Source organism: Aspergillus campestris (assembly GCF_002847485.1).
Source record: "Aspergillus campestris IBT 28561 chromosome Unknown P168scaffold_2, whole genome shotgun sequence".
NCBI classification, from domain to species: domain Eukaryota; kingdom Fungi; phylum Ascomycota; class Eurotiomycetes; order Eurotiales; family Aspergillaceae; genus Aspergillus; species Aspergillus campestris.
In genome coordinates this window covers 32,397-52,450 of record NW_020194337.1, presented here as the reverse complement: position 1 = coordinate 52,450, position 20,054 = coordinate 32,397, and the positions used below count along the sequence as shown (strand labels likewise).

At 47.2% G+C, this 20,054-nt stretch overlaps 10 protein-coding genes across 10 annotated transcripts; 4 read left to right on the top strand and 6 right to left on the bottom strand.

Moving 5' to 3' along the window:
• Positions 1-768: 768 nt before the first annotated feature.
• P168DRAFT_84143 (Zn(II)2Cys6 transcription factor) lies at positions 769-4,532 on the top strand. The gene is made up of 8 exons (XM_024842169.1): positions 769-1,253; positions 1,336-1,380; positions 1,444-1,965; positions 2,029-2,370; positions 2,440-2,721; positions 2,772-3,325; positions 3,378-3,841; positions 3,900-4,532. Exons 1-8 carry the CDS (start codon positions 1,199-1,201, stop codon positions 4,213-4,215), a joined length of 2,580 nt encoding a protein of 859 aa, XP_024695511.1. The 5' UTR covers positions 769-1,198; the 3' UTR covers positions 4,216-4,532.
• P168DRAFT_287437 (CDC26 family anaphase-promoting complex subunit) lies at positions 4,510-5,242 on the bottom strand. The gene has a single exon (XM_024836576.1). It carries the CDS (start codon positions 5,181-5,183, stop codon positions 4,953-4,955), a length of 231 nt encoding a protein of 76 aa, XP_024695510.1. The 5' UTR covers positions 5,184-5,242; the 3' UTR covers positions 4,510-4,952.
• Positions 5,243-5,395: 153 nt separating this feature from the next.
• Positions 5,396-6,677, top strand: P168DRAFT_301939 (uncharacterized protein; the record flags this gene model as incomplete). Its single annotated transcript, XM_024838596.1, has 2 exons — positions 5,396-5,525; positions 5,629-6,677. 2 exons carry the CDS (start codon positions 5,396-5,398, stop codon positions 6,561-6,563), a joined length of 1,065 nt encoding a protein of 354 aa, XP_024695509.1. The 3' UTR covers positions 6,564-6,677.
• P168DRAFT_287435 (ribosome-recycling factor) lies at positions 6,663-7,824 on the bottom strand. Its single transcript, XM_024836575.1, has 2 exons — positions 7,191-7,824; positions 6,663-7,095 (listed from the first exon to the last, which is right to left on the bottom strand). Exons 1-2 carry the CDS (start codon positions 7,500-7,502, stop codon positions 6,748-6,750), a joined length of 660 nt encoding a protein of 219 aa, XP_024695508.1. The 5' UTR covers positions 7,503-7,824; the 3' UTR covers positions 6,663-6,747.
• Positions 7,825-8,010: 186 nt separating this feature from the next.
• On the bottom strand, positions 8,011-10,578 carry hscA (putative Hsp70 chaperone (HscA)). Its single transcript, XM_024834100.1, has 7 exons — positions 10,349-10,578; positions 10,242-10,292; positions 10,056-10,182; positions 9,821-9,986; positions 9,049-9,756; positions 8,514-8,994; positions 8,011-8,460 (listed from the first exon to the last, which is right to left on the bottom strand). The coding sequence occupies exons 1-7, from the start codon at positions 10,389-10,391 to the stop codon at positions 8,192-8,194; spliced, it is 1,845 nt and encodes a 614-aa protein (XP_024695507.1). The 5' UTR covers positions 10,392-10,578; the 3' UTR covers positions 8,011-8,191.
• An 864-nt stretch (positions 10,579-11,442) lies between these two features.
• Positions 11,443-12,230, top strand: P168DRAFT_287433 (cyclin-dependent protein kinase regulatory subunit CKS1). The gene is made up of 4 exons (XM_024836574.1): positions 11,443-11,524; positions 11,679-11,841; positions 11,895-12,039; positions 12,098-12,230. The coding sequence occupies exons 2-4, from the start codon at positions 11,738-11,740 to the stop codon at positions 12,158-12,160; spliced, it is 312 nt and encodes a 103-aa protein (XP_024695506.1). The 5' UTR covers positions 11,443-11,524; positions 11,679-11,737; the 3' UTR covers positions 12,161-12,230.
• On the bottom strand, positions 12,208-13,425 carry P168DRAFT_301936 (DsbA family protein). Its single transcript, XM_024838595.1, has 5 exons — positions 13,325-13,425; positions 13,227-13,246; positions 12,758-13,159; positions 12,647-12,694; positions 12,208-12,586 (listed from the first exon to the last, which is right to left on the bottom strand). The coding sequence occupies exons 1-5, from the start codon at positions 13,398-13,400 to the stop codon at positions 12,509-12,511; spliced, it is 624 nt and encodes a 207-aa protein (XP_024695505.1). The 5' UTR covers positions 13,401-13,425; the 3' UTR covers positions 12,208-12,508.
• Positions 13,426-13,612: 187 nt separating this feature from the next.
• Positions 13,613-15,589, bottom strand: P168DRAFT_301935 (uncharacterized protein). Its single transcript, XM_024838594.1, has 4 exons — positions 15,172-15,589; positions 14,819-15,111; positions 14,624-14,765; positions 13,613-14,564 (listed from the first exon to the last, which is right to left on the bottom strand). The coding sequence occupies exons 1-4, from the start codon at positions 15,291-15,293 to the stop codon at positions 13,931-13,933; spliced, it is 1,191 nt and encodes a 396-aa protein (XP_024695504.1). The 5' UTR covers positions 15,294-15,589; the 3' UTR covers positions 13,613-13,930.
• Positions 15,590-15,722: 133 nt separating this feature from the next.
• P168DRAFT_301934 (DUF3844 domain-containing protein) lies at positions 15,723-17,514 on the top strand. The gene is made up of 4 exons (XM_024838593.1): positions 15,723-16,232; positions 16,290-16,468; positions 16,541-16,684; positions 16,741-17,514. Exons 1-4 carry the CDS (start codon positions 15,908-15,910, stop codon positions 17,341-17,343), a joined length of 1,251 nt encoding a protein of 416 aa, XP_024695503.1. The 5' UTR covers positions 15,723-15,907; the 3' UTR covers positions 17,344-17,514.
• A 61-nt stretch (positions 17,515-17,575) lies between these two features.
• On the bottom strand, positions 17,576-19,655 carry P168DRAFT_301933 (uncharacterized protein). The gene is made up of 2 exons (XM_024838592.1): positions 19,200-19,655; positions 17,576-19,129 (listed from the first exon to the last, which is right to left on the bottom strand). Exons 1-2 carry the CDS (start codon positions 19,337-19,339, stop codon positions 17,929-17,931), a joined length of 1,341 nt encoding a protein of 446 aa, XP_024695502.1. The 5' UTR covers positions 19,340-19,655; the 3' UTR covers positions 17,576-17,928.
• Positions 19,656-20,054: the final 399 nt, after the last annotated feature.

The window sequence follows — 20,054 nt, the reverse complement described above, 5'->3', positions numbered from 1 at the left end:
CTTGTTTCCCTTCTTCCTTCTCCCACTTCCTCCTCTTCCTCTTTTCTTTGTCTCTCCTTTTACTTTTTTTTTTCTCGTAAAAAAGAAATAAGGGATAAAGAACAATTTACTTATTGAAATCATTGATTGTTCAACATACCGGTTTCTCCCTTACCAACTCCCTCTCATCACCCCTCATCAACTGGATGCGCTCATAACCCGGGCGCGTAACATATATTCTTCTGCAGCCCACCACCCACGTGTTGTATCCTATGCTATCGGGATATTGATTCATGCAAATGGGGGGTTCGGGCTCTGTGATACAATACCAATATTCATCTCGCTTTTCTTTACGCCAAACGTTCTCGATCCACCAATTCCTTTATACCACGATGCAGGCCTCATAAGGTTGTTGTCTGTCCATTGTCATATCTTTCCCACCTTCCACAATATTTCCAAATAGTAAGACAATATTTTCCTATCTCGTTCTCTTGCGATTTCACTTCCTCCCCACTCTTTGTCTTTCTCGAAACTCCGGGGTCGGCTTGTAGGGCATCTTCCTCGGCTCTATTCATTCCGCAGTATTGCTGGCTAGATGTCCGTGTTCAATCGTAATCCTTCAAAGACTACAGGACAGCAGCCCTCCAGGGAGTCTATCTATACTAACTTTTTGCTGTTCTAGACATATTGTCTTCCTGCTCCGCAAGCCCCGCTTTCTATATTCGATATCCTGGACGATTTGGACCTACAATACTTGCGATCCTGGCCAATAATTGGTGTACTCGGTCCGAAGAGATTGCCGGAATGACGGATTACGATTAAACGCTTCTCGCCACAGTCCAGCGCCTATATCCTCCTGTGGAGGCTCTCTATTGTTTATCATTTTCGCCTTATTCAACCCTCCACCCGTCCGGCATATATACCTTGGTTTTTTAGCGACGCCGGCATTGGCCCTGTTTCGCTGCCAGGAGTCTTCGGCATCAACCAAGCTCGTCGTCGCATGGGAGATATATCCTCTTCTGCTTCGATATCGAAAACTCTACATCTGTCTCATTGACGATTGGAAAACGGAGGGGTAATCTTGCGCAACGTCCTTCCTCTTACATATCCCGAACAAGGCAGGCCCTGGGGATATATACCTTGACCCACGGGTCTTATAGCGCCATACATCCTCTTTAATATTGTCCCTTGTTCGAACACCCCTGCTTTGGAAGCCAGAATGCAGGGCTACTCTTTTACTCCTCCCACCGGTCTCCCAAGGGAAGGTCAAAAAAGTAAGATATCCCTCATGAGAACGATTCAAGAGGGAAAACGGCTTTGAGTATACAGCTAATGGCCTATTTGAATTTTACTCAGATTATGTATTCGTGGATGAACATAACAGACACAAAAGGCTCAAGGGTAAGCACCTGCGTGCCATGTCCTGTTAGGCTTTGTTAGACTTTTGCTAAAATACGCCACTAGTGATGCGAGCCTGCAATGGCTGTAGAAAACGCAAGATCAAATGCGATGCGGCAACTACAAACACATGGCCCTGCTCTGCATGTACTCGTTTGAAACTCGTATGCGTGCCTCCTAGCATTGGCCAGAACAATGACTTCGAGGCAGGCCAAAGCACTGATACCGACAGCGTAAGCCCTTTGGGCATGACTGGTGCATCTGCACCTTCGCTATCTTCCTTTCCAATTCCTCAAAATTTCAATGATGGTAACCAGACAGCATTAAGGGACATCACAGCCTATAATGATGGGGTGAGGATGCTTCAACATTTTGGTCAGCCTAATCCTGACCATCCTGGTATTTGTGATCTGCAATCGTCTCAACTACCCATGCCAAGTCATCCTTTTCAGGATCAAGCCATGTTTCCTACGATCGAGGCGCAGGACTTCATCCCCAACACGGCCTCATTTGGCGAGGATGAACAGTCAACTGCCGAAGGTCTAAGCGAAGTTCTTGGGGAGCTGAAAATTGACGAGACGGGGATTGGTGAGTTCTATCATGATTACAACCTCGGCCAGACGTGGAGCCAGATTATTGATCATTTTATAGCGCCATACATCAGGCAGCAAAGGCAAGAAAGGGCCGAGCCGGAGGTGCCGTTGCAAGATGAAGGGGATGAAGCGCTACCCCCTCTCAATACCAGAGCTGGCTCTACAATTCGAATCCCCCCAGAGCTCATGCCATCGGACGATGAGGTCATGGCGTATTTCAAAACCTATTTCGATGATATACATCCCTATGTACCCGTTGTACACCGGTCTCACTTGTATCATCAATGGCAACATGACAGAGGGTCCATCTCGCCTCTTCTTCTTGAGGCACTGTTTGCTTGCGTGGGACGGTTGTCAGACGATCCGGCACAAGGCGCACAGTGGCTTGCATTAGCGAACAGTGAGGCAGCTCCTTCAATGTGCAAAATATATACGAACCTTTCAAGTCGCTAACAATCTCACTTTGTAGGGCATGAATCTAGCTTTATGGATGTACCTCGCTTGAGTACAATCCAAGCATTGCTCTTGTTACTGAAAGCGCGGGAGTCACTACCGAAAAGAGGCTATTATTACCGGTCATGGCAAACTGTGAAGACCATTATCTCCATGGCGAAAGACCTGGATATTCATGAGCATTGCAGTGTGCATGAAGACCACGCTCTCTGTGCTTTAAGTGCAGTGGATTGCTTGATACAAACAAGAGTATGGCAAGTTCTCTTGGTTGTTGAAGTGATGATCGGTGCACCGCAAGGTAGGTCATGCATGTCTCATTGCACAATATTGCTGTTCTAACTCTGACAGGCCGGTCGGACTATGGGGTTGATCTCGACACAGTAGAATTGCGTCCGGTCCTGAATATCAAGGGCCTAGACCAATTCGAAGTCGATCGCTCTCGGCACTATGCTCACTTCGTCCAGAATGCCCAACATATTCGCATAATAACTGACATATATCACAAGATCAAGCGTCAAAAGGACTGGGGGGCTAATCCAACTTTGGTCGAGAAGAACCCCCTTTTCGCAGACTGGTTGCAGAATCTTCCTCCGGATTTGCAAGTCAATTATCCTGCGGATGGTTCGCCTCCCTGGATACCGTCTCACTTTGTGGGGAATATGCACTCTCATTGTCATCTGGGGATAATCCTGCTGCACCGGCCGCAGTTACTTGCCTCCAGATCATTTGCAACGGGGGGAGATGGCAAGTCCCACATGGCAGTATGCTACTCTTCCGCAAAATATCTATGCCGACTGCAGGAGGCTATCTTGGAACGGTTTGGATTATCTGGCCTGCTTTTCATGCAAAGGGGCATCAACTTTTCGATCTACTGCGTCTTAACCTGCACGATGCTACACCTGGTATTTTTGATCTTCTCGGACTCTTGGCCCTGTTACTAAATCCTTCGCTTAGGTTGCTATAACATCACCCGACCCTAATTTTCATACAGATGCTCGTGAATACTTTGCACGGCACATGCGTATACTTGAGCGATGTTCATCCGCCTGGCCTATGCCAGAGATCCAGGCACAAATCGACTCTTTGCGACTTGCGTTCTCCGCCGATATCAGCCGCCCCTTTGAGCTGAAATCGACATTCCCTTATGGCAGTCCTTCGGAACAATACCATCCAAGTCCACCAATCGGTTCACATTATGATTCTAGGCTGAATCATGTTCCGATTTCCAGCGGTACTCATAATGGAGTGGGATTTACAGCATACCCGATAACCCCTCCTATCTCAGCCGGCACTGAAGATTTAAAGTCCGATTCCTCTCAGCTTCAACATGTGGGCATAATGCCTCACCCTGTACCGAGTCATTCGTTGGATGCACCTTTAGTGGACGAGAACAGCTGGGACCCTACTCGCATTATCAAGTAAGAAACTTACCTTCAGACAAGGTTCCAGCCAAAGACTAACGTTGATTCGAAACAGTCAATGGGATATGGCGTTCTCCATGGGACCTTCTCCCTTGAATCCAAACTCGCCTCCAATGCCCATCAACCACCCCATCCAGAGCGTACACACCTCTTTAGCACCTCAATATCCCCAATACGGAACCCCCGCAAAACCCACACCTACCGCACTGACCCCACCTGCCTCACAGCGCCTCAACACACAGCAAGTTGTATTCACAGCACGAGACTGGCAACAGAATGTTGCCAGTGTATTCGATCCTAATGGTTTAAAACGGCGATGGAACCATTCCGTCGACCTGGACGCAGGGCACACGGCCAAACGACAACGTTGACAAGCTCGTTCAATTCATCTATGGTCCCCTAGGGCAGGTCATCGGCAGCAACTATCTCAATAGATGTCATTTCAGGCCACTGTTCATGATCTTGATGCTCTTACATTAGTCCACCTGCTTCATCTATGTCCTTCCAGATACCCCCTTATTCTCTTCAATATCAGGTCCGTGAATCATGTGCCACGGGTTTCGATCATGCTACACTTGGCAATAGTTGGATGCGATTGAACCAACCCTTATTGTTCTACGCTAGACTAGGTAAATGATTGTATATATTGCGAGTTCGCTTCGATGGAAATAATTTGTACCCTATTTTGTGGATGATAGATTCATTCAGTACGAAGATTGATTTCTTGCTCCCTCTCTTGTTCACGTCCGAATCTGCTAGTACAAGATGTAGCCCAAGGTATCATAAGGCAAAGTGTTGGCATTTGGCGTTTGACATTTGTCAATAGATAGCGTTAACATGTCACAAAAGACAAGCAGCGAGATTGTGGTCTTGAAGCTGGAACCACTCAACACACATCTTCCAACACCGCATGTATGCTTAAGCCATAACAGATAGTAGTAGCAGGAGGCTTTCCACTGAGATCATATCTCGCCCTCATTATGCAAAGTGGATCCCAAGGATCTTATGAACAATCCAACCCTCTCAAAGCAGAAGGGGCGATCTGACAGCGAAATTTCGAGTATAGAAGGAGAAAGCCATGAGATAGTAACAAGACCAACTGACGAACTCAACCGCGTCTATGGATGCCTATCCGCTCCTCATGCGATCGAACAATCCGCGCTTTATCCCCGGGGAGTGGTTTCAATTCGTCACTCGGATCAAACTTCGCAGCGAAGTTCCTTGTGCCATCGGACGGGTCGCTGCTCTTCTTTCCGGACTGTTGGCGGAGTCGCGCTTCTTCAAAGGCTGCGACGTCTTCGGACGTTATCGCGATAGCTGTGGGTTTCCGGCGAAGCATGGTTACTTCACATAATATGTCTGACTGGAAAATGACTGGAAGAGAGTAGGGGAAATGGGGACAAGGGGGAGAAATTAGCTTCCAGACTTTCAAGACGCGTTCCGCGAAAGGGCGATGTACGATCACGTGATGAGGCTCCGAAGCCATGGAATTCTTTTTGGCATCTCCCGCGGCCTTCGTGAAACTTTGCCATAACGAAGGCTCATTGAAAGATGTTCCATCCACGAACCATCCAGTTAACCCGCCAGGGTGCTGGTTCCAGAATTACGGGGCAGATTTTGGCACCTATTCGGTCATTTTCTCAAACCCAATGCCATGGAGATCAAGGCGCAAGCCCGAAGGGTAAGTACTTCTGCATAACCCACATGTATCCGCTTCACGACTCTCTGCTTCTGGTTTACTCGACTGCTCGCGACACCCCTTTGTGGATGTTAACCTTTTGCAGGTAATCCCAATGTCGCCCCTAAGAAACCTTCTCCCTCCGGTGCCTCACCTCGCCCTGACCGTCGGAAGACCAGCGTACCGCCGGTGAACTTGAACCCGAAAAACACGACCTTTGATCGACCTCGATACCGCCGTGTAGTCGACGCAAGATCCCTCGCGGCTCCCCAAGCCGGCCGTCAACCAGGAGCTATTCTCCAAAACCCTAGGTTTCGGGGGAACCGCCCTTCTTTCCCTCCCCGTTCCGGAAAACCTACTAGACCTCCCGGCAAGTCTTCTGGATTCAGGAACAAGAAGTTCGTGCGGGGTGGGCCGAGATCATCCGAGGCGGATGCAGGCGATACCACCCAAAAGGAAGAAGTCGAAAATGCCTTTATTGACATTGTCGAGAAGGGGAAGCCGGTACCCGTTCGTTACAGTCCTCGGGCGTGTGACTATGCTGCCTTGAAGGAGAGCTGGCCGGCTTTCCCGACTGATGCGAACGCCCGTGCTGCTGGGGTTGCTGAAAAACTATACAAGTTGGGTGATCGCTTGCCCAATGGCTATACGCAACCAGAGGAGCTAGGAAAGCGTCTTTTCATGGGCCAATATGTTCAATTCGCAAGCGAAGAGGAACGGACGAAGGCTATGGCTGTAGCCAACAAGCTATCACAAGAACGTGCCGACAAGTTCTCGCAGCGGAAAGGCGATGTCGTGGAACCTCAAGAAATTGGCTTCGACCCACTACGGAAGGAAGATCAGCAATCTCTCATCCAGTCTCTGGTGCAGGGGAGGTATCCCAGCGCACCAACTCAGCAGGCGGACAAATCCCCTGTCATTGGGGATATCCTCAAGAATCTCGGGAACAATGAGACATACCAAATGGCGGGGAAGAGTTCACAATTCATGAAAAAGATGGAATCACTTCTGGCTGCTGGTCGTCCTGTCAAGCGTTCCTAGCGCTGGTGCCGTGACATTGTACAATAGTGCTTGTTTCCCGTCTGTCATTCTTGGTCATTGCAACCTGTCGCTCAGCTAAATTTGTGTAATTAAGGTGCAGAAAATATGAATTATACCTAACGACTATGTGTACATGTAGATCTCCAATCGCAACACAACCAGCAGCTTTGAGTTCCCCCATTGCTTATACCCGCTCGAGCGCCTTTCTCGCTGTTTCAAATAGATCTTTAACATCCTTGTGGCTCTTCTCTATTAATTTCTCCATATGCTCGTGTGCTTTCCGAACATCGTCGGGCCTCGCAAGCTTCTTCTTCTGCATATCCTGGAGGCGTTTATGAAGCGCACCTCTAGAGTCGCGAATCGAGCTATTCGCCTTTTCCATTGCCGCTTTCGCCAGACCAATTGCATGGTCGCGCGATTCCTTCGTAGGCGGTGGGATCGGAATATTCAGTTGAAGAGCATTGTGCGCATCCGGCTGCGGAGTCAGGGACAGGTTGGAGGAGACAATTGTCGAAGCGATCGCTTTAACATGCTGTATATATACCATCAATGGTTAGAATATGAAGAGATGTAAAGCTAGTAACCCGGGGAGAGATCAAAGCAAGTATGGAATTCTTGAATACTGACATCTTCTTCTGAAGCGAGCACAGTCACCATGCGCCCGCCCTTCGGAACAACCTGCGCCAATTCTCCAAGCTTCACGGAATCCTTAGAGCCTTTGTGAGGTTTGACACGAAGGAATTCGATCGATTCGGTATTGAACCTTCCGCCTACTCGGTTCTTGGCCAGGTCGTCTTTTAACTGCGAAAGAGCAGTCGAGATGCCATCCTGTAACTTTGAGAGATCGTAAGGGTCTTCGGAAGATGTTGCAGGACTTGAAGGTGATGCCGGGGCCGCGTCGGGCTGCTTTTTCGCTTTATCCTTCTTCTTATACAGCATATGAGAGCTTCGGAAGCCCCGGGTCCCGACCTGAAGCGTGTTTCTGGGCCATGTTAAAAGACGTGGAGATTGAACTGGTAACTTGAGTTTAGGCGCTCCCGTTGACAACAAGAGTCGTACACGGCCAAAGTAAGTCATTTCAGAGCACGATGAACACTCCAACAAGAGTTGTGTAAACTGTTTCCTTGATCAATGCAGGTTTGCCAGCTGTTGTGGAAGTTGACGCATGAGTTGCGGGTAAAGGGTAGTTGGCAGCTAGGTAGCAACCACGTAGTAATGGTACGCAGCAGGCACCCAACACTCTGGCAAGTGTTTCGAGAACACCGACCAAAATCGACCTGAATGGAGAAGCCAAAGAATGGCTTCCGCTGACCCATGGTCATCAACTGCTTATTTATATCTGAATTACGGGATATAAGAGGACGATTTTACGGTTATATAAATGTCCTTGTAAGTCTTAAAATGAACCAAAATTTTCAAATCTAAGGATACTTTTGAAAAGTCTCTGCCCAATCATAAAAAATGCGCTCCTGATGTAAAGCCAATGTGTGGACGAAGACCCAATTTCAGAAAAAGAAAAAGGAGCAGTAACAAACAAAATGGCCCCTTTCCGTAAGATCGTCATGTAATAAACGAAGGCCTTTGGGCGGCTTCAGTTGCGGTACGGTCTAAGCACTGACTGTACAGCTTTACCGAGTAGCCATGGCCTTCGTGATGAGTCGCTTAAGAGCGAGCTCCTTCTTCTTGAGATCCTCGGGGGAGGACTCCTCAATCTCGAGCTGCGCCATGGCATCGCTAAGGGCAGACTCGATCTTCTCCTTGTTGCCCCGCTTCAGCTTCATCGACATTCCGGGGTCGGAAACGATCTCCTCAACACGAGAGATGTAAGACTCGAGCTGTTGACGAGATTCGAACTTCTTAGTGAAAGCCTCATCGCTGGACTTGAACTTGGCAGCGTCTAGTATTTATTAGTTACGTGCTGCATGAAGCTGGAGAGTAAACTTGACTTACCATCAATCATCTGCTCGATCTCGCCAGAGGAAAGTTTGCCAACTGCATTCGAGATGGTGATGTTGGCAGTGCGGCCAGAGGACTTCTCCGTCGCAGTGACCTTGAGGATACCGTTCACGTCAACCTCGAAAACACACTCAAGAGCAGCCTCACCAGCCCTCATGGGAGGGATAGGCGCCAGAGTGAACTCTCCAAGAGAGGTGTTGTCAGCGCAGTTGGTACGCTCACCCTGGAAAACAGGGAACTGGACGGTGGTCTGGTTGTCCACAACAGTAGTGAAAGTGCGCTTCTTGATGGTGGGAACAGTCTGGCCACGCGCAACCACGGGGGCAAAGATGTTGCCTTCCATGGCAACACCAAGAGAAAGAGGAACGACATCGAGCAGCAACAGATCCTGAGTCTCAGCAGAAGTAGCCTTGCCCGAAAGAATACCAGCCTGAACAGCGGCACCGTAGGCAACGGCCTCATCGGGGTTGATGCTCTGAAGAAAAAACCATTAGATGCGTTCTCATCATGTACAGGAGGAACTGCTTACCTTTTCTAGCTTCTTTCCATCGAAGAAATCGCTCAGGAGCTTTTGGATGCGAGGGATACGGGTGGAACCACCGACAAGCACGATCTCATCAACCTGCTTCTTACCGAGACCGGAGTCCTTCAGGACCTGCTGGACAGGGTCCAGAGTACCAGAGAAGCTCTTGGCGTTGAGATCCTCGAAACGAGCACGGGTGAGAGAGGAGTTGAAATCCTCGCCATCAAACAGAGAATCGATCTCGACAGTGGTCTGAGTGGCGTTGGACAGAGTGCGCTTGGCACGCTCACAGGCGGTTCTCAGGCGGCGCAAAGCCCTGGGATCACCGGAGAGGTCCTTTCCAGTCTTGCGCTGGAACTCCTTCTTGAAGAAGTCAAGGAGGTTGGTATCAAAGTCCTGACCACCAAGATGGGTGTCACCAGCAGTGGCCTTGACGGTGAAAACGCCGCCCTGGATGTTGAGGAGAGAGACATCGAAAGTACCACCACCAAGATCATAGATCAGGACATTACGCTCCTTGTCAGACTTTCCAGAGCCAAGACCATAGGCAATGGCGGCGGCAGTGGGCTCGTTGATGATACGGAGAACGTTGAGGCCGGCAATCGCACCAGCGTCCTTGGTAGCCTGACGCTGGTTGTCATTGAAGTAAGCCGGGACAGTGATGACGGCCTTTTCGACCTTCTTGCCCAGCTTGGTCTCCGCAACCTCCTTCATCTATTGATGTAGTTGGATTAGTTTCTTTCAACTATTTTCGATTTCGAACTCTGGTCTGAATTACCTTCATCAACACCATGGAAGAGATTTCCTGAGGAGAGAAAGTCTTGGTCTCGCCAAGGTAGTCAACCTCCACGATGGGGTTTCCACCCTGGTCGATGACCTTGAAAGGCCAAGATTCAACATCCTTCTTGACAATGGGGTCCTCGTATCTCCGACCGATAAGACGCCTTAAAAAAGGTTAGAACCAATGCTCAAACGAACTTTTGAGCGAGCAACAAGGGTAGAAGATTTCTTACTTGATATCGAAGACAGTGTTCCTCGGGTTCATGGCAGCCTGGTTCTTCGCGGCCTCGCCAATCAGACGCTCCTTGTCGGTGAAGGAGACGAACGACGGGGTGGTATAGCTACCCTGCTCGTTGGCGACTACATCGATGCTGGTTAGAGAACAATTGCCTGATACCACGACATCTATGTGGACTTACTGATTTCGACATTGGTGCCCTCATAGTTGGCAACACAAGAGTAGGTCGTGCCTGCAAATACTAGGTAAGTACCTATCCCATCAGATAGTACAATGGTGACAACCCACCAAGATCGATGCCAACGGCACCTTCGTAGACTTCGTCAGACATGGTAAAAGATCACTAAAGACTGTATTAAGGTCCTAGGGATTCAAAAAAGTGAAAAGAAAAATGGGTTGAATGGAAATTTGGGAAGAACAGAAGAAATTCTAAAATCACTCCAGCGCCGAGGTGGGAGTGGTTAAAATTTTAGAGGTCTGCAGTGGAGGGAAGAGTAAGGAAAAAAAAAAGCCCCGAGACAGCCCACTTTTCCTCTCCTCGCTCATCTCACTTTTTAAGGGAAAAAATTTTTTTTTTTTTTTTTTTTTAAACCAAACTTTCTTGCTCCTCGGTAGAAGGCAAATTCAACAAACACTTTATGCATCACGTGATGTACTGTGTCTTTTTCTTTCTGATTAGTCACCAATCGGTTTGCCTTCTTTGGAATTGTACCGGTATACATCCATATATTATGTACTCTGTATATATTATTTCTCTCTTGGATGCTGCCTTTATAATTCGTCAATATTACATTGGTCTTGAAAAGATTTATAATGTACGCAGATGGGGTGTCAGATCGCAAGAAGCGTGATTCCTTGACTACTGAGTCTCCTTGACTACTGAGTCGTCGGCCATGCTGCATGCATACGGAGTAGAATTTCCAGCATGTCATTTTCACTATACTCAAATCATGACATTTCAGGTAGTCAGGAAAGTAGTAAGAATAACATTTTGTATATATTTATGTATATCAGTAGATATATCCTCTTCCATCGGCCTTACATACTTAAGCTGCATGATTTGAATTTGATAGTTATAAACTGTAGATAACATGATGTGCGTATGGATCAATGATCTTGTTATCCAGTTTGCGTGTCTGCTTGGATTTTATTGATTAAAATCGAGCCAAAATCGATAGCAGCAGAATTTGCAGGGTTCTCCGATAGGATATACTTGGTAGCCTGAGGCATCACTCATGCGGGTAAATTACAACAGTCTCCGTACCATAATTATGGATCAAACAACGACGGAGTACACCTCGGGTACCAAAGCAACAGTCATTAGGATATTCTTGGAAGATTACTCGGCCATTGTTTTCACTGCTGGACAACATACCAATCCGCCAAAGACCATTGTCCACGATATACTCCTCCTGTCGATTCAGTTCTCACAAACTTGATAGTCCAGCACAGAGAACTTTTCTCGTGAGTATTTTCTTGTCCCCACTCCACTCTATTTACTTGATAAACCCTGGCCTCTATGTTTCCCAGTTATAAACATTTCGCGCTCTGTCTTGTTACTCCTGCTTCCCATTCTTTGAGGTTTGAGGGGCTGTTCCTAATATGTTATCCAATACAGAAGGCGCTTCCAAGTAATATTTGTGTTTTTGCGGACGCTTCCCCTCCCCCCTCCTCCAGATGGACATCGACATGAGCAGAAGAAATAAGAAGCCACGCCTTCTGCTAGAAAGCGAGCGAGAGAGACTCGAAGAATTTATTGACTCCATTCACTACTCCGCGAGGTATTTGTCTGTCCGTACATATCACGGAAGAAGGGGCTGACGAACACATCTAGGTATTCCGACGATGCGTACGAATATCGACATGTTCAACTACCTAAAAATATGCTTAAGAAAATCCCCGCCGATTACTTCGACAGCGCGAAAGGAACTCTGAAGTTGCTTTGGGAAGAAGAGTGGCGGGCGCTTGGCATCACACAGGTACATATCTACAACATGCGTCCGCTCCTCGAAGACTATCTCTAATCTTTAATCATAGAGCTTGGGTTGGGAACATTACGAAGTGCACGAACCAGAGCCTCACATCCTTCTTTTCAAGTAGGTCCTTGCTTTATATGATGACGTGATAACCCCCGCTAAAACTTCCAGGCGCCCTTTGAACTACCAACCCCCTCTGTCACAGTAATCTTTCAATCTCGCACCTGGAATAATTGCCTGTTACCGGCACTTTTGTAACGTGGGGATGAATGAAACAGTTGAGATTCGACAGCAGGTACATCTCTTGCATGGCTAAGACTATTTCAAGAGATTAGGTGCCCCGCTGTGCAGTTTAATAAGTACGGCCCAGTTCTTATCGGCAAAGAAGAGACAAAACCACAGCCACCATCACCATCAAATGTTTTTTCCAACATCTGTTCCTGTCACGAAAATCTTACAATCAAAAGGAACCTCAAACTATGTTCTTGGCCAACCATTCCTCCCATTGGCTCGTTGCAAAACTACTGCTGATGTTTGGCTCTTCGATCCCCTGGGTTTGTCAAGTCAGCGAACTGGGATGATTGCGTCGTATCGTTCGGATGTCTCATACGTTGAAATATACGGTTGGAGAAACATGGACTCCTATCACACGATTTGACTGTATTTGTTCCCTGTTAGATTGCATCAATCATCGGAAGTGACAGATTCTTTGAATACCCACCTTGACCATTAGCTTGATATCATTGGTGACTTCATTGCCAGTGTTCAGTTCTCCATCGTGGCTAGCTTTCTCATTGACAACCAACAGCTTCAATACCTCATTCTCACTAACGCCTACACGTGCTGCAATTTTCGCCAGTCTTTCATATGTCTTGTTGCGTGTTTCATTAACAACGCTAATATCGAAAAACTCTTTCTGGTGCTCAAAAAGGGCGGCGCTGAATTCCCAAAACTTTTCAGGCGCCGCTTTTAGGACAGCTGCACCGGCTTCATGTGTCAACGTCGATGATGGATGCCACGGCTGAATATGCTGGCGGAAAATGACACGAAGTTTCAATGAATATTTCCTTTCAACGAGTGGCTTTACTGAAGTATAGAACGTATTGAAGAATTTCGCGGAGAACTAAGTGACACATGATATATCAGTGCGTGCGGGAAAAGGAAGTCCAAGTGACAGGTTCTAAACATACAGGGCAAACGTAGTCGAGGTCTGCAATGGGGCAAGTCAGTATTCAGTCAGCAGGTCTGTAACCCTAGGTGTTTGAGCCAAGTAGGTGCAAATACTTACAGAACTCAAGCGTGTGGGGGGGTTGCTGAGCGTGAGCAGCCAACAGCTGCCCGGCAAATTTGGGCTGAAGTGCCATTATGTAGGAAAGGCAACACTGAGAACCCCTGGCGAGAACCTGGAGGGAGAAGAAGATTATAGAGATGGCACAACCACCAAAAGCTCCTGTATGTCAAAAGACTCGGCTCCTTTGCAAATGAAAGAAGCGGGGTGACAACCGGGCGTCATTCAATGCTACAGAACTATGATGTAATACTGGGCGTTGCGGGATGTGGTTAGTTACACTAATGGAGATGACAAATATGATTGGTTTGAGGCTCTGTTCATATTGAATTGGAAGGCCTCAGTTCAACTCAGTACCGAACTTATCAGGGCTCCAGTTGAATTCAACAAAATAAGTTAAGGTAACTCAAGAGAGAGTGGAGGCAACCGATCATCTATAATCGATTTGGTCGGAAGCCAGGCAATCATCTAATCTCATCCAGTACATAGAACTCAGTAGGTAGCGACCCTACCTACCCTCAGGGATTTGCACACGTTGCCGGCTGATGATGTATGCATTGACTGCCCAACTGCACCATATATTGCAAAGCGGGCCGTGGTCCATGGCTAGTGCCCCCCGAGTGCACTCTGATTAAAAACACTCAGATCCTTCAACTGCATTGAAACAATGGCCCATTTAGCAGCTGCTGGGTCATATTCGCCTTTGACCTCAATCCTACAGAATCCCTTAGGCCCTTTGAGCCCAACTGGCCCGGCGAAATAAAACACACCACGGGGAGAAGCGTGTCGCTCCCGAGACAAACAATCGTTGAACCGAAACTTGAAGGCCAATGATGCCGTGTAAAGATCTGAACCAGGGCCAAATTGCAGTAGAAGCTTTTTCAACGTGGAAATGACAGAGAAAGGGTAGTCATGGTAGTCGTCGTTGCTTCGGTTTGCACTTTCTCCAGCATTCGATATACGGGAGTGATGCTGAGGTACTTGACTTGAATCATCCGCGGCCTTGGGGTCAGATGATAGCATAGTTGTATAAGACGGCAAATTTGAACTTGAACTTTGGTGTTCTTCGTCCAAATTCGTGGCACTAAGCTTTGAGAGTTGTCGTTGGAATAAAACTGAGTATGCATCTTTGATTGCAAGAGTAGCAGGAAGGGGCCATATGCATCTTTTAAGTCGATCACCTTCTTCGAACGCCATGTATTTAGAGACCAACGCAATGGCTGTGTCAGTAATCTGTATCCTAGGGTAGTGTTAACTAGGATCTGAGATCTAATCAACAAAGGTCAATTCAATACATACCCTATGCGGGTATATTTGGGTGGGGCTCGAGATGGGAAGTGGTGCACAAGCCAGGATCCAGTTAATTCGAGAGGCCCGCCTAACAAACGAGAAAGTATAGCGGATTGTGCTGCATCAGATAAAACAAGTGATGCTAATTCTCCTATTCGGAGAGTAAGTACGTGCCAACCAGCAAAGCTTTTTCGTCACACGTACCTTGGAGAGAGTTGAGCTTTTCGCGGTCTTGGGAAAATTTTACAAACTGTTTCCATTCAGGGTCCGACACTGCATAGAATTCGCCTTCCCTTAAATATGGTAATCCGAGTGGAATGAAAACCGGATCAAGGTCCGTTTTTTCATCAGGATCATGTTTGTCCTTATCCCGTCCAGCGGCAACAGGCTCTTCTAGTGCATCTGCCGTGCGCGTACCATTGTCGAATTGTGAAAGAACAAATGAACTCGACAGATGGAATGCCATTCCATAAAGACAGCATTTTGTTATGAAACTTCTGCAATCCTGTCGTATTAGGCAATGTCGTCAATCGCAAGTTCAGAGGACCGAAGCTCACCTGATCCGTGGTCTTTTAAACTGTACATGGCGCACATTGCGGGTGCTCGAATTCAATGAAGCCGGTGGGCTAATCCGAAAGAACAATCTTGGATGTGAGAATAATTGTCTGACTCGAAACATTTGTGAGGTTGCATCTGCGGAAGAGCGCTTGTCATCAACAACACATGCCTGTTTGGAAAGTTCAGTGGGTTCACGTCTGTTCTGTGTAAATTGAGAAAAAGAGAGGGAAAGAAAAAGAAGACAGAATGGGAAAGAAAAGGTTTGAAACCAAGAAGTACAATTTGGGAGACGTGTTTTCTGAGTAGTACTTGGAGAGTCGAGCCAGCGTATGAAATGTTAAATTTTGATGTTTCTCTACCTCTCATTCACTGGACATAATCTACAATTCAGGGAGTGGCGCGACGCTCCGGGGCCACATGCATAGCGGGAGGTGCCAACCTTGGAACCTACGAGCAGAGTACGGAGGTAGTAACTACTAGTATAAGTACGGAGTACCTGCACTAGAGTACGGAGCAAATTGACCGCCTTCCGCGTTGGATAACTATATAGTACAGAATGCTGGAAGGCGGCACCTGCCTACGTATATGCGAACTGCAAGCAAGATGCTTCATACATTATTACCGGCTACATAAACGTTCCAGAAACAAACTCGACTTCAAGTTATCGGAGTAGAATCTACAAGTGATTCTCATTCTGTCGGACATTGTTATATTGACCAATCCATACCATTCACCATGCGGCAGTTCTCAAATATACTAAATCTGTGGACATTAATCGCATGCGGAGTCAGCGCCTGGGAAGCGTCCATTCTCGCCTTCGAACCACAGTTTCAATGGGATGCCCCGAGAGCTCCAGCATTATCAGGTGCGGCGGCGCAACAGCTCTTAGACCATCGACTGAAGTCATCCGTCGCTTCAAACCTGGGAGATGTTGATCCGGATACAATCAAGGTCATTGATAGACTAGCGGGAGCTCAGGACCAACTTTTTGGCTTGTCTTGCGATGACGAAACATTAGACAGGAGCTTCTTCGTTATTGAAGGCTTGGGCTCCGAAGTCGGTAGGCTACAAAATTCGACGATACTACAATCAGATGGCTGATAACCCTGAATTCAAGGTTCCTCGGTTCTAAATGGGTACGAGGGAGCAGTAACTATCCTCGACCTCCCTACGACTTTTCCGGAGAAGATTCTCTATGGTGCTCTCAAAGGCGATACTCAAGGTGTGGCCCGTTTGGCCGAGGCAAAGCACTGCGTGTCGAACACCGGCATTGAAGCAGAATCCCGGGCACCACAGGTAAGCAAGGACACTGTTGCTATTATCATATTCTGTACTTCATTTACAAACCGCTCACGTACGTGACTCTAGGCTTTTAGAGATTGCTTCCCTAGGGATTCATCTTACGGGCCCGTTCAGAGTGTTTTCGACGAGGAACTCATAAACCATGTGAAGGGTATCGAGTCCTGGGTTGACACAGAAACGCTAACAGCAATTGTAAAAATATCACTTGAGGTATATCTCAGAACTCTAAATGACAAAGCACCGTATCTGACATCTGAACCTGGCAGTCTCCCAATAATGTTAGCTCGCGAGCTACAGATGCAGTAAAGGCCTTCTTCCATGGTTTGCACGAGTTGGCGATCAACGGTAAAGAAGTAACTGCTCTTGTTCTCCAAGAGTCAAGCAATACCGAAGGCCTGGCCCTCAGGACGAAGAAACCCAGGGCTGTCATGGATGGGACTCTGTCCAAAAATGACAACCTCGGGTCCCTTGTCAAATCTGAATATCAGGACTCTCTGCTGTCGACCTCCTTTCCTTCCTGTTTCACTTCTGAGGCATCTTGCATTGAGGCAACCCATGGATGCTCCGGGCATGGATCTTGTTATAACAAACAAAGATCCGTTAACGGGGGCGCCAAAAGCGATTGTTATACATGTAAGTGCAGGGAAACTATCACTAGAAAAGAAGACGGCAGCATACAGAAATCTAGTTGGGGCGGCTCTGCATGCCAGAAGAGGGACATCAGCACTCCGTTTTTCCTGGTTGCCGGTATCAGTATAATGGCGATTGCCGCAACAGGGGCTGCAGTGGGAATGTTATATTATGTGGGGCAGGAAGAACTTCCGGGTGTCATCAGTGCCGGTGTTGGAACCATGGGGTTAAAGAAATGACGGAGATGCATTGCGTGTGCGTATCCTTCAATGCTTGCGTGGGAGTTGTTTGGAAGTTCCAGATTTGAATGTATTTGAACATGCGAGGTGATTTTTCTACTCCTTTTTTGTAATTAAATGATGCATGTGTGTGTACATCAGCATATATCGAACAAATCATTAGCTATGGGCAACAGCCACGATATAGAGAAGATGTACGCTTCATGTCTCTACTTCAACCCTCTATAAAACGGCTCAATTGAAAGTTATATACGTAATAAGTAGTCCTACAAAAAAATGATCACCCCGCTCAATACTCAAATCACGCTAATTGGGTCACCAACACCAACTCCAAATAAGACAAAGAGTCCATGATTAGTAATTTGCAGCATGACAGATAAAAAGACCTAAGAGTAGTGACTCCATGCTCTCGTCGCCATTAGTACACCAAAAAAAGATCATCTGCTCATGTTTACAAGACGGCCTGGTACTTGCAAGTGTAACAGGATCTTAATCAACATTCCAGATGTTGATTAATCAGAAAAATTATTTCAATGACAATAGGATATACCACACGATTGTTGGTATGGATTGATAAAAGTGAATTCAAACAAAAGAAGCGGCTTCACGCTGGTTCGATGTTCGGTTGCCCTCTGGGCGTAACTGGTCTGCGAACTGCGCGCTCTCTCTCAAGGGGCGATTTCTGGTCGAAAAAGTAGCACCACGGTTGAATAAGCGGATGTTCGCCAACCTTGACCCCAACGTCTCTTGTTCACGGGACTCTGGTGTGACTATGGACTGATCAGGGGTCGAGGGTTGAGGCCGGGAATTCTGCAACCGCCAAAGCCGGTCTATTGCATGCCATGGTCTGTTCCGGGATGGCACTGGCTGGGTGCTTCGGTTCCGCGTTGCCGGGACACGAAATGAATTCGAGCGGCCCCCTATAAACACAGCCTGAGGTTGGCTTGGAACAGGCATCCGGTTTGCACTGTGTCGGGCTATGCGTTCCCCCAGCGCCGACTGTTCATATGGGTCGGGTCGGGGCTTGGGAACATGATAATCTGCTTTGCATAATGGACAGCAAGCCCTTCGACTCGTTAACCACGGATCAACACAAGAGGCGTGGAATGCGTGTCCACATGTAAGCCCGCGTATATCATCATCGTCTTCGATCATGTCAAGGCAGATGGCACACGAGTCACCGAGATTTGGCAAAAGTTCAGCAGACATAGAAGTTCGGATTTGACTATCAATGTCATCGACGTCTTCGACGTCTTCGACAAAACTGTATTCTTGTCGTTGATGTGCGACTGGGTCGCCGGAGACGGCTTGCGTCTTAATGGGGGTGTTATCAGGACAGGCGCGGGATAGGTTGCCTTCAGCATGGTTGTGTCGCTCGGGTTTATCCAACGTTTTGAATCCCGCTTCGGCATTCTGGGCATTGTCCAACGTCTGTAGCACGGTACAGTGCTGGCCCTTTTCTGGCGAGGTAGCTACAGGTGAATCACCGCCGGCAGCGATCGTAAAAGCTTTGTTCTCGTCTTTCAAACTGTGTGCCCGAGTAGTTGGCGCTGATATTCCACCAGCAGTAGGGAGGCCTTCGTCTGCACGTGTTGACCTCCAGGCTTTATATTTCATAAGCGGAAATCGCTCGTTCACCTCGTCCATACTCATTAACTTCTTTTCTCTCCGTCTCCTGTGGGTTCGGGGCATTGTCACAAGGTTTATAGGCTCCCCTGTTTCTTCATTTCGCAACTGGCGATTTCGTTGGTTATACCGAAAGCAGTACTTAACCCCGACTATGATCCTGAGAGATAATATGTCAGTTTCGGGTAAAAATGATTTTCGAGGAAAGGAATGTATGGAATATAGCATACCATAGGTTTGTAAATACCACACCAAATCCAAGGGCAACAAAAAAGAGTAAAGGGGAACTAGTTGGACTAGAATTATTGTCGCCCGAATTACCATCAGCATCGGTACTACTGGGCAGAGAGCCTGTGGTTGTGGGAGACATTTCGACAGGCAAGTGTGAGAGTAGCAGCAGCGAGATTAAATGGTATGGTGTAGGTTCCGTTTTGAGAAGACTGGATTGAGACCGTCTGTTTGAGAAACGGTCTCAGGTGTGTGCTAACACAGTTGTTCAATGAGTGCAGATAAAGAGGGGATTAGCTGGTTGGCGGGATTAGAACATTGATCTCCGATCTCTCATAGACAAAACACCACAGTAAGGCTGCTGGTGTTTCAAGGAGATAAAAGTAAAAGCGACCAAGGGATTCATTTGATTGAACATTGGGTCTGACACAAGAAGCATGTGTATACATGCAAGACAACGGGCGATCCCTGGTAGGTTTGACAAACAGGTGCAGCCAAATTCATCAAAGTATCTTGGGAAATATGGAATTTCTTGGTTGTTACAGTCTCAGCTTCACAAAAAACATCTCTCTTTATAAACTAGATTCTTCGAATTACTCACCCAAATCAAGGCTTTTTTAGCTAAGTGTCTACTTGTTTGCCATTCAACACATGTATGATGTATCTGTGGTGACAAAGCCTACTTGTTGCCTTTAATGTACATAGAAATAATCTATATGTGATTTTCCAGTCTGAAGGGGTGTTCAGGTTATGTTAAATTCCTGTGTCTGGTCTACAGTAATTCAGAAGATAACTCCAGATTTTTATGTAAGAAATAACCTAAAACCTTCAGTGAATCTATTTTACTAAATATTCTC

What these genes read in the sequence shown, in the direction of transcription:
- P168DRAFT_287435 (XM_024836575.1), bottom strand. Translation starts at nt 7,502, where the DNA reads ATGCTGTATAAGAAGAAGGATAAAGCGAAAAAGCAGCCCGACGCGGCC. An exon ending in TGCTCGCTTCAGAAGAAGAT is followed by an intron (nt 7,096 to 7,190) that starts GTCAGTATTCAA and finishes GTATATATACAG; the next exon opens with CATGTTAAAGCGATCGCTTC.
- P168DRAFT_301936 (XM_024838595.1), bottom strand. Translation starts at nt 13,400, where the DNA reads ATGGCACTTCAGCCCAAATTTGCCGGGCAGCTGTTGGCTGCTCACGCT. An exon ending in ATATCAAGCTAATGGTCAAG is followed by an intron (nt 12,695 to 12,757) that starts GTGGGTATTCAA and finishes GAACAAATACAG; the next exon opens with TCAAATCGTGTGATAGGAGT. An exon ending in CTCCAACCGTATATTTCAAC is followed by an intron (nt 12,587 to 12,646) that starts GTATGAGACATC and finishes TGACAAACCCAG; the next exon opens with GGGATCGAAGAGCCAAACAT.
- hscA (XM_024834100.1), bottom strand. Translation starts at nt 10,391, where the DNA reads ATGTCTGACGAAGTCTACGAAGGTGCCGTTGGCATCGATCTTG. An exon ending in AACACTGTCTTCGATATCAA is followed by an intron (nt 9,987 to 10,055) that starts GTAAGAAATCTT and finishes ACCTTTTTTAAG; the next exon opens with GCGTCTTATCGGTCGGAGAT. An exon ending in CTTCCATGGTGTTGATGAAG is followed by an intron (nt 9,757 to 9,820) that starts GTAATTCAGACC and finishes CTACATCAATAG; the next exon opens with ATGAAGGAGGTTGCGGAGAC.
- P168DRAFT_287437 (XM_024836576.1), bottom strand. Translation starts at nt 5,183, where the DNA reads ATGCTTCGCCGGAAACCCACAGCTATCGCGATAACGTCCGAAGACGTC.
- P168DRAFT_301935 (XM_024838594.1), bottom strand. Translation starts at nt 15,293, where the DNA reads ATGTTTCGAGTCAGACAATTATTCTCACATCCAAGATTGTTCTTTCGG. An exon ending in AAAGCTCAACTCTCTCCAAG is followed by an intron (nt 14,766 to 14,818) that starts GTACGTGTGACG and finishes CTCTCCGAATAG; the next exon opens with GAGAATTAGCATCACTTGTT. An exon ending in CCCAAATATACCCGCATAGG is followed by an intron (nt 14,565 to 14,623) that starts GTATGTATTGAA and finishes ACACTACCCTAG; the next exon opens with GATACAGATTACTGACACAG.
- P168DRAFT_301934 (XM_024838593.1), top strand. Translation starts at nt 15,908, where the DNA reads ATGCGGCAGTTCTCAAATATACTAAATCTGTGGACATTAATCGCATGC. An exon ending in AGGCTTGGGCTCCGAAGTCG is followed by an intron (nt 16,233 to 16,289) that starts GTAGGCTACAAA and finishes CCTGAATTCAAG; the next exon opens with GTTCCTCGGTTCTAAATGGG. An exon ending in TTGTAAAAATATCACTTGAG is followed by an intron (nt 16,685 to 16,740) that starts GTATATCTCAGA and finishes TGAACCTGGCAG; the next exon opens with TCTCCCAATAATGTTAGCTC.
- P168DRAFT_84143 (XM_024842169.1), top strand. Translation starts at nt 1,199, where the DNA reads ATGCAGGGCTACTCTTTTACTCCTCCCACCGGTCTCCCAAGGGAAGGT. An exon ending in CCCAAGGGAAGGTCAAAAAA is followed by an intron (nt 1,254 to 1,335) that starts GTAAGATATCCC and finishes AATTTTACTCAG; the next exon opens with ATTATGTATTCGTGGATGAA. An exon ending in CCTGCACGATGCTACACCTG is followed by an intron (nt 3,326 to 3,377) that starts GTATTTTTGATC and finishes TCCTTCGCTTAG; the next exon opens with GTTGCTATAACATCACCCGA.
- P168DRAFT_301933 (XM_024838592.1), bottom strand. Translation starts at nt 19,339, where the DNA reads ATGTCTCCCACAACCACAGGCTCTCTGCCCAGTAGTACCGATGCTGAT. An exon ending in GTGGTATTTACAAACCTATG is followed by an intron (nt 19,130 to 19,199) that starts GTATGCTATATT and finishes ATTATCTCTCAG; the next exon opens with GATCATAGTCGGGGTTAAGT.
- P168DRAFT_287433 (XM_024836574.1), top strand. Translation starts at nt 11,738, where the DNA reads ATGGACATCGACATGAGCAGAAGAAATAAGAAGCCACGCCTTCTGCTA. An exon ending in TCCATTCACTACTCCGCGAG is followed by an intron (nt 11,842 to 11,894) that starts GTATTTGTCTGT and finishes GAACACATCTAG; the next exon opens with GTATTCCGACGATGCGTACG. An exon ending in GGGCGCTTGGCATCACACAG is followed by an intron (nt 12,040 to 12,097) that starts GTACATATCTAC and finishes CTTTAATCATAG; the next exon opens with AGCTTGGGTTGGGAACATTA.